The 10,502-nt window shown below is 28.0% G+C and overlaps 1 protein-coding gene across 1 annotated transcript; it reads left to right on the top strand.

Annotated features, from left to right (window-relative positions):
- Nucleotides 1–2,997: 2,997 nt before the first annotated feature.
- Nucleotides 2,998–8,318, top strand: LOC145837130 (DNA (cytosine-5)-methyltransferase 1-like). Its single transcript, XM_082944902.1, has 5 exons — nt 2,998–3,072; nt 3,352–3,546; nt 4,198–4,310; nt 5,208–5,256; nt 5,700–8,318. The coding sequence occupies exons 1-5, from the start codon at nt 2,998–3,000 to the stop codon at nt 8,316–8,318; spliced, it is 3,051 nt and encodes a 1,016-aa protein (XP_082801028.1).
- Nucleotides 8,319–10,502: the final 2,184 nt, after the last annotated feature.

The following is a 10,502-nucleotide window of genomic DNA, read 5'->3' as shown; positions in this document are numbered from 1 at the left end:
TAAAGGATTAATAATAGAAAACAAAAGTAAGTTATAAAACAGTGTATTACTAATTTGTAATATTTTTTTAAATTTTAGAACAAGATTTTTTTAAATATAAGAAACTTAAATTGCTATTACAACTAAAATTTAATTTTGTTTTTAGAAATTTATTATAAAACTATGGTGTTATATTCATAACATAATCTATTATCAAAACCTTTTGTTGTTCAAAATTACCTGAATTAATAAACTTATTTTAAATAATAACTGGATTGTACTTAACGATATTTTATACAAACTAGGCTTTCAGATGAGTGAATGGTACATTTTACTTTAAAAAATATTTTGAATGTTTTAAAACTCTTAAAACACAGTTTAATACTCAGAGAAAGCTATTTTAGAATATATATATTTTAAGGTGTTCAACTACTTAGAAATAAAATCAAAAGATACTTAAAAGTAGTAATGAGTGATTAAAAAAGACTTAGAATAAATCAATAAATACAATTTCAAAAACATGTTGATTCTAGGCTGCAGCAGCAATGTTGTATGTATAACCTCTATTTTCTTATAATACTTTCTTATAAATTTCTTAAAAGTGATAAATATATAAATGCGCATGAATGGTTGCATCAGACTCTTAATTTTCTCTCAACTGTTCATAATACTATTATAGTATTATCAACTTTTTCATTAATTTAGGCTCCAGGACCGTTTATTTTAATTATTTGCTTTTAGACAAGTTTATTATATATTTTCTAGACAGAGTTTTAAGTAATCATCCTAACTTATTAACTTTTGTTGAATATTTTTTGTATGTTTTTGGAAATTTAGGACTTTACATTAAAAAAATGTATTTTTAACTGCTCGTAATAGATTGTTAAAGCATATGATTTACGACTCGATAACTGAAATGTTCTTTGGTATAACTTTTCGAGCGATAACCTTTTGTCGTTCAAAAAACAGTAATATAAAAACTTTTATGTTTAAACAAAGTACTAGGTTAAAATATTGAACATATTTAATATAACTGGCTAGTTACTACATAAGCAGCTTAACTCTGTATTTTTAAAAACTAGAGTTAAAACACGCATGACTTAATCTTACAACGAAATAACTCTGTACAAAATTGAATCTTAATTATTTTTTTTAACAATTCCTGATAATAATTAATTAAACGTTTTACAAAAAGTACTAAATTTTATTCATTACATAAATATGAAAAGTCGTGAAACGTAAAAAATAAAACTTAAGAATATTTTTGTTTTTATACTATGACTTAAATTTTAAAGCATTGTATCATATATAGTTTCAAATGTATCAAGCTACTATAGTTTGGAAAAATATAATAAATCTTTTGTTTAACTAATTACTACCAAAATTTTACAATTAAAAGCTATATTAGTGAAGAGGTTTAGTTTTGCTTATAAGTTTGTTAATCCATGCTATAGTGACGTATCGTGTCATTTTGTCGCTGTGCCAATGACGTACCGTGTCAAAGTGACGCACCGTGTCATTTTGTCGCTATGCCAAAATGACCCTCTGTGCCAAAGTGACGCACCGAGTCATTTTGTCGCTGTGCCAAAGTAACCCTCCGTGCGAAAGTGACGCACCGTGTCATTTTGTCGCTGTGTCATTCTGACATCCACCCAAATTTTGTTGTAGTTTTTTTGAGGTTTCTAAAACAATTTCTTTCTGAAAAATTAAATGTTTAATAAACAAAATAAAACATTGATATACTTTAACTTTTTATTAAGTTAACTAAAGAGTTAAGTTAATCAGTAAACATAAGCTTCCTAAAAAAAGTACTTAATTGAAATAAGAAACCTTAATCAAGCTGATAACGTTCTGCACTTTATCCTAGTAGTCTGCCTTTGTTAGAATAAATAAAAATTAGTTACAGGGTTCATATGCATGAGGCTAAATCATTTTTAATTTAAATGCAAGTCTAAATTAGGAGATCTTAATCTAAAATTGAAAAATTTTGCATGTGAACTTTGTTTTCATGTTTTATTTACTTTTAAAATACAGGTTGGCCACTAAACCTGGAAGTTGACAATTTAAGCTAAAAACCTGGAATTTAAGTAAACTTATAAAAAAATCAAATTTTAAGCAAGTTTTACATGTTAAGTAGTAAAGTTTTGGTTTGACACAAAATCTATCATATGAATAATTTTTTTGTCATCATCAAAAAATTTTTTATAAAAAAACTAAACTCGCTTTATAGTATCTTTTCAATGTTGTTACACTTTTTAAAATAGTTTTAAACTTAAAATTAATTTTAAACTAAAAATAAACCCAAAAACGCGTACACTCAAAATCATTATAAGAAAAAATTTAAACCGCGAGAAAATTTGTCAAAAACCAGTGGCCACCCTGCAAACATTCAAGTTTTTCAATTTTTTTTGGTAAACTCAATAAGTTGAAAAGTTTTTAATTCAATAAAAGTTACTAGAAGAAAAATTGATGTATTAGTGTTGGTTCCCTTGGTTTGCAGTGAAGTTAATTAAGTTGGTTTATAATTTGATGAACTAAAAATGAAAGTAACTGTCTTCAAAAAAAAAGTTAAAAATGGTAACTAAAGGTAAGAGCAATACATAAAACTTATATTAATGTTTTAGAATTAAGAAAAAATATTGATTAATTTTCATTACTTAAATTAGAAATTAGGTAGTTAATTTGTTGTTAATTATCTAAATGAAAGTAATAGTTTTATATTTTAGTATTAGTTTGATTTGTCAAATAATTATTAGTTTTTGGTTTATCTTTTTTTAATGTTGCCAATACTTCTTCTACCTAAATCTATTGTCAAATTTTTTTCAATTAAGTTGTATATTTGAGTCTTGAATTAGTACAAGTTCCTTTTTATAATTCTAAGTTTAGCAAATTTGATTATTAAAAAGTATCAATTGTGTGTATTCTAATGTAAATGAAATGCTTGAGTACAAAAATAAATTTTAATATTTTTCAACTTGATTTTAATTTATTTTTGACAGCATTTAATTAACAGTTCAAATGACACCTAAGCCTTACTTGAAAAGAAGTAACAATAGTGAGTATTGTGATGAAGAAGCTATAAATGATAACCAAGTAAATAATGTAAATAGTTATTGTTAATTATTAAAAAAACATTATACAATTGTATGTCAATACTTTTTAATGAAGACTTAATTTATTGCCTTATTTTTTAAATATGATATTTTTTTTGAATCTGCTAAGCTAACAGCCCCCATGAAAACTAGGTTTAAAAGTTTGTATTAACTTAGCAGTTAATTGAAATAAGTATACAAAAAAAGATCTATATAATTAAGAGTTACCAAAATAAGAGTAAAATTTATGCTGCTGCTTTGTGTTTTTTTTTTTTGTAAGTCTGGCAATGAGGAATCTCAATCAAGGTGTACGGAAAGTTCAAATACAAGTAAACAAGAAGGAGATCCGGAAAGTGATTGTCAAGCGAGTGAAGGGGAAAATTATTCAGATGAGGTGAGTGGAGGAGACCTTACTGAAGAAAATTATGATGATAATGATCTTGAAGATTATCAACCTGAACCAACTCCAAGAAAAGTATTATTTTGTTATTTTTGTTTTTTTGAATAAAATAATTTAATTAAATTGATTGCAAGTTTCATCGTGCAATTAAGAAAGAAATAGCTGTTTTATAATTTAGATAAAGTATATAATTAAAATAAGTGTCAAAAAAAGATGTAATTACATCATTATTAAGTTATGCACTACATAAATAAGTTCAATAGATATTTCACTGAAGTACAGTTTTAATATTAACAATTAGTTAAATGAAGTACTCTTATGTTTTTTTTGAATATTTATTTTTATTTCAAAGTATTTTTATTTTAGTTAACTGAATTAATGTATGTCATATAGTTAAATGGTTGTATTAGTATAGTTTTTATTTATAATATTTTATACTATCTACCAAATATATTTTTTGCTAGCTGAGTAGTAGAAAGTTTTATTGATTTAACTACATGCTTGAAACAAAAAGTAAAAAACAAGGTTATTTATGTATACTACGAAGTATATTGTTCTTATACCTATTTATTGTAAATTTTATAGAAATCACACAATTTTTCATGATTTTGTTCTTAAGGTTAATACTTTTTTTTTAACTTGCATTTATAACTGTGAAGTATATACTAATAAAAAACTGATTTTGAACTAAAAAGAACTTTAAGCTTATTATTTTTAATAAACAAGGCTTCAAAACCCAAGAAAACGCCTGGCTGTGCTCAGGCGATCACCAAAGAAGGTGGACCCATGGTCGAGTACACTGAACTTGTTGCTGATGTTCTTGAAAAAGATGAAGAAAAGTATGTTTAATATGTTAAGTATTAAATATATAGTTTTTTGTTATATCGGATGAACATTAGTTTACTTTCAGTTTTCTAAAATTCGTTGTTGCCACTTAAATTGAACCTCTGATAATGATACTTTTCTTTAAAATTTATCAGGAAAATACAAAAGTTCAGGTTTCGTTTCATAAGGTTAAAAGACAAACTGCTAGCAAACCAACAATACTTAGATAAAATGTCAGTCTAAGCTGTAGAATGTCAGTTTAAAGTTGTATAAACAGTGTACATTTTACAATTTAACTTAACCTTAAGATAACTCTAACAAAATTTTAAGTTGCTGGCAAGGGCAAGCTTGATGTGTATATTCCAAAAAAAAATCAATGTATGGATAATAAAACAGGAAACATATTAGTTGTTAGACCTATTTTAAACTATAAAAGACAGCCAGACTTCGAATGATCAATAACTTGTAAAAAAAATTTCTGCGCCAACTATGTAAAAAGTAAAAGGCAAAACTGTTTTTAGTTAAAGTAAATTTTGTTGTTGTTATAGTTTTATCTGGATAAAACTTTTAAAGTTATAAGTATGTACTTAATTAAAGTTCAACTGAACTTTAATGAGAAATTATGCTGTTTCCAAAGAATGGTTAAAAAAATTGAAACATGAAATAAAATAGATATATTTATAACAACTAAAATAGTTTTAAAGACATAAACATATTAAGCAGGTTTTTTTATTTGAAATAATAGGTAAAAAACAAAGCCTATTATATAAATAATGATCGCAAAATAGTTTCGGTTTTTTTTAAGATAAAAATAACAAGTTAAGTTAAAATTAATATGTTAATAATTTATTTATTTTCTCAAATAAGTTGTAAGGTATTTGTTTTGTTTTTTAATATTAATATTCTCTTAGATACAAACCAGTTCGAATAGAAGAAGTAACTGTTAAAGATTTCTCAGAAGTAAGTTTTTTTTTGTATGCTTAATAAAATATTGCAATAAGTTTGAAAAAAAAAACTTTTTATTAGAAAAGTCGCTTATCTTACATATTCAGCCAAAATAAACTTCCATTTGATTTATCAATACTGTATGTCAGAACAATTTTCTTAAACTGGCAAAGATACTGATATGTTGATTAGTTATAGGGTTTTCATTTAAAATAAAAAGCTCAACAAAGTATTCATAACACTAGTTCATAAGCAAGATTGAAGGCAATAAAAAAAACCATATGAATATTGCAACAATTTAATATTTCAAGTTCGAAATTTTATAGACAAACACTGTCTACTCAATGTATCCTGATAAATATTTTTTTATGCTTAAAATTCATACAATGTGCCACTAAATGCTTTTATTTCTCCGAGCTCATACATTTTAAGATGACGAACTTAATTTATTCTAACAGGTAAACAAAGGGAAACTTGAAGCATTACAAGAAAAAAATGATGAACAATTACTTGCTTACGTTGAGTTCGAAAATGGATTTATTGTCAAAAAACGAGACGTTGTCGTGTTTAGCCAACGAAAGGCGACTGCTCCAGTTGACACCAAAAGTTTCGAGTATTCTTTTGGGTGCGTCCAGTATTTGAAAATGGAGGGAAAGCAGCACATCGCCCACGTAGTTTTAATGTACGAGTCAGCTCAGACAATGGTGGGAAAGTGCGGAGATCCAAGAGAGCTGTTCTTTTCAAACGAATGCGTTGATATGGTGGTCAGCAAGACAACAAAAGTTGTGGAAATAGATTTCAAGCATAATCAAAACTTCAATGAGAACAGGGGTAGTTTTTTTGCTACAAAGACGTTCACTTGCTCAAATGCTAGATATGAAACTTTACCTGCTTATTTCCCAGATATAGAAGACTCGTTATCTTGTGGCAATTGTTCTCTTTCTAATGCAGAAAGTGAGCAGAGCAAGTTTGAAGTTAAAAATGATGGCAAAGGACGCATAAAATGGTTAAGTCATAAAAACTGTAAGTACTTGTTAAGAGATTGTGTTTTAATAGATCCTTCAAGTGTGGAATTCACTTACATAAAACCCAAAAAGGACCTCAATCAACCTCTTGATAAGAATAAATTTCATCAAGAGAAACCCGGGGGCGGACTACTTTACCCGGAATATTATCGCAAAAAAGGAAAAAAAAGAAAAGAAATAGATAATCAACCATCAACCTTGCCAAACCCTTTTAAAATAGGAAGAATATTAAAGTTTAAAAAAGTTAAAAAAGATGATTATGAAATTTACGTTGAGTTGTTTTACCGTGTTATTGACACAAACATTAGAGAAGAGGAAATTTCAGAGCATGACATTCACAAAATCTACTTGTCAGGTCAAAGAGTTTGGGTTAAAATAAAAGATGTAGTGAGCAAGTGTCAAATAAAATTTCTATTAGAAGACGAAGAACCTGAGGATTTCAATGACATTGAACAGCGTAAAATTGTCAGTTTTTACTTTAAGGAGTTTTATGATCAAGAAGCTAAGGATTTAAAAAAGCTAAATAAAGTTCATCTTGATGTGGAAGCTGAAAACAAAGAGGTTTACAAAAAAAGAAAGATAAAGAAAGTTGCTTTATCAGATCGAAAGCTCAAGACGATGGAGCTTTTTGCTGGTTGTGGCGGATTGTCTTTAGGATTGATTCAGTCGGGAGTTGCAGATTTAAAATGGGCTGCTGAGTATGAAAAAGCTCCTGTTGATTCTCTGAGGGCAAACCACAAAGATACCTGTAAAGTATTTCATGTTGACTGCAACAAAATGCTAAAAGAAATGAAGGAAGCTGATCGTACTGGTAAGAAAAATTCTGAAGGGTATCCAAAGAAAGGTGATGTTGAACTTTTGTGCGGTGGGCCGCCATGTCAAGGGTTCAGTCGAATGAACAGATTCAGCGAAGGAGAAAACTCATTGAACAAAAACCGAATGTTTGTTAATTTTATTAGTTTTGCTGACTTTTTGAGGCCTAAATACGTTATGTGTGAAAATGTAGATACGTTGGTTTCAAAAAATAATGGTCGCACTATTAAGAAAACAGTTGCAACTTTTTTAGCAATGGGTTACCAGTGTTGCTTTGCCATTCTTAATGCAGGTCATTATGGACCTCCACAAGTGAGGCGCCGAGTTATTATATTAGCTTCTGCTCCTGAAGAAGTTTTACCCAATTTCCCAGAACCACTGCACGTTTTTGAAAATAAAAATTTTGTTGTCACAGTGGACAAACGTCAATACAAAAGTTTAGTTCAAAATAGTGCGCCATTCGGTTGTACAACTATTAGAAACGCAATTGAAGATCTGCCGCTTGAAACCGTACCATTTGGTTCAAAAAATCTTATGAAGTACCCAAATACAAAACCATTATCTTCTTACCAAAAATTAATGCGTAGAAATGCTTCAGAATTAACCCAACACTCTACAAATAAGATTCCACCTCTTATCCTTGCTAGGATTCAGTTGATACCTAAAATGCCAGGCGCGGATTGGAGAGATCTGCCAAACAAAATAGTCAAGTTGACAGAGGGTCAAGGTTATACCCAGTATCTTTATTACGACTTTATCTACAGAGATGTCAAGAAACTTGGTAATCCATCTTTGTATAGCAAATACGGAAAGAAAAATTTACACCAAGGCGTGTGCAAGTGTTGCGTCAACATCGAACTTAGAAATGAGGCAGAATGCAAACTAACAAACAGCCAAGAAAAAACTATAATACCCTGGTGTTTGCCGCACACAAGCGATACTAACAACGACTGGAAAGGTTTGTACGGAAGAATGCCGTACGATGGTTTTTCGAAAACGGTCATTACAAATTCTAACCCATTGGGCAAGCAGGGTAGAGTGGTTCATCCGGTTGCAGATCGCGTTGTGTCTTGTCGTGAGTTTGCCCGCTTCCAGGGCTTTCCTGATTCTTATAAGTTAGTAGGAGAGACTGTAAACCAGGTTTTAAAGCTAATCGGAAATGCCGTTTCACCTCCAATGGCAAAAGCTATTGGCGTAGAGATAAGAATAGCGATGGCGAAAAGGGAGCTAAAAAACTAAACAAGGTTCTGTAAAGTCAATCATAAAAGTTACGTTGAAGCAAAGTAAAATAACTTTGAATTATTTTTGAGTTTTATAATGCAGTCATGTTAAACAAAACTTCTATAAGGTTTCAATAGTTGATATAGTTATGTTATTATTGATTTAAACGCAATTGACGTTCGACTACTTTTCTACTTTACTGTTAAGTTACCTTTACAGCTAATCTTTTCTCTGTTTACGTAGTTTTCTTACACATAATTTTTCAAAGGTTTTGTTGCATCTAGTTGTTTTTTTTTGTGAAGTTAAAAGACTTTTATAATTTAAATAAATTATAAGAAAAATAATTGTTATAAAAAAACGTTTAATTAGAATGTATATGTATTTACTTTCGTCATCATTTTTAAAACAAATTACTTTTTAAATTGAATATTAAAAGTTTTTTATGCGTTTGAAAGCTTTTAATGTACTATTTGTTGCGTTCAAAATTTTGCAGTAAAATGAAGTAATTTATCTTGTTTTCTATATTAAATGACAAAATTTCTTACTTTGTCAGTATAAATTACTTTATGTTATTATACTTTTCGTTTGTGATTTCTATTTTCAATAAAAAAAAACTAGGTTCACTGTTCAGTCTTTTTATATATACTTTTTCTTATATATCAGCGTGGACTATTTAGAACATTATAGTTGATTTTTAACTACATTTTGTACAACCAATAAGATTAGTATCAAGTTAATTTGACTATGTTGTTTTGCTATAAATATGTAAATTAGAACTATATTAACGTTAATCAAAAACAAATCTTTCGAAAGTATATCTTTTCTTTTCCGAGAAATTTAAAGTTTCAAAAAATATTTTCACTTGAATCTTTGTTAATCATTAATCAAAGTTAACATCAAATTTAGCAATCCTATACATTCTTACACAAAATTCATACTTAAAGTAATATGAAAACTTCATAAGTCTTCATAATGCTAATCTTTGAAAAGAAAAAGTTTTCTACAGTCATCTGGTGAAATATGTTTATCAGTAACTAAAGTAACTCTCAAAAATTTCTTTATAAAAAATTGAAACCCTTTTGATTTAAGTCAAATATATTTTTTTAAATTAATAATGTATAAGTTAAGACTTTGCTGGGTATAAAATACAACATTTACTGTATATATTTAACACTATCTTACCTAAATGTTATTTATTATAGTTTAATGAACGATAAAAAAACGCTCAAAATATTTTGTCTTAGAACCTGGTGCATGAAGAACCTTTTGGTTATCGGGTCGTACACCACGGACACCTTTTAATGTCCTGTCCAAGACAAAGACGTTAAAACTTTAACGTTTAACGAACTTTTTGTGTTTGAAGTAAGCATTTAATAATTATCAAGTTATTTTATCCTAATAGCATTCTTTTTTTTTAAATGAATTTGAATTATGACTTTCATCTTTAATAGGTTTATTATATTTAAAATTTAAGGAACATGTTTCAAATTGTCGGATTTACTCAAATAAAAAATTCGTTATGAAACTGTACATAGGTAGCTGTCAAGTTTGCACGACCGTACACAATTGCACGAAGACACGTTTGCAAGAGGGGATAAAATTGCACGAAAACATTTTTGCACGAGCAGAAAATTTTGCATGGAGACATTTTTGCACGGGTAGATTTTTTTTTTATATAATTTTTTTTTTGTTTCAGTTTTTTTTATTATCACTGTAAACCCTTACCCTCGGTCGGTAGCTTTTTTTGTTTTAAATTTTTATAAGTTTTTTTTTTTTTTTTGTGTTTTTGTACTCTCGTGCAAAAATGACCCTCCGTCTAAAAATGTAACTCGTACAAAATTGTCTTCGTGCAATTTTTTTCCCTCGTACAAATTTGTCTTCGTGCAATTAAGTAACCTCGTGCAATTTTAACCCGTCCTGAAAATCTTTTACAGTGCTTATTAACTATCCGGACAGTTTCAGTCAAAAAATGTTTAATATTAAACAAAAATATTTTTGTCTGATACAAGTATTCAAGCTTTCATGCTGTAAAAAATCAAAAGTGATTATTATAGATTTTGCAATTTATTTCATTATTATTAAGTAATAATTCTACTAAAGCTTCTATTCTAACTTTTTTTAAAACTAATTCTGTTTAATAAAAACCTTTGTATTTTATGTAAGTCAATTTGATTTTTCTTAAACAATGTAGTTTAAAAAATT

Source organism: Thalia democratica, chromosome 1 (genome assembly GCF_965202585.1).
Source record: "Thalia democratica chromosome 1, ktThaDemo2.hap1.1, whole genome shotgun sequence".
In the NCBI taxonomy this organism is placed as follows: Eukaryota; Metazoa; Chordata; class Thaliacea; order Salpida; family Salpidae; genus Thalia; species Thalia democratica.
The sequence above is the reverse complement of the archived record's forward strand: the minus strand, read 5'-3'. Positions and strand labels throughout refer to the sequence as shown.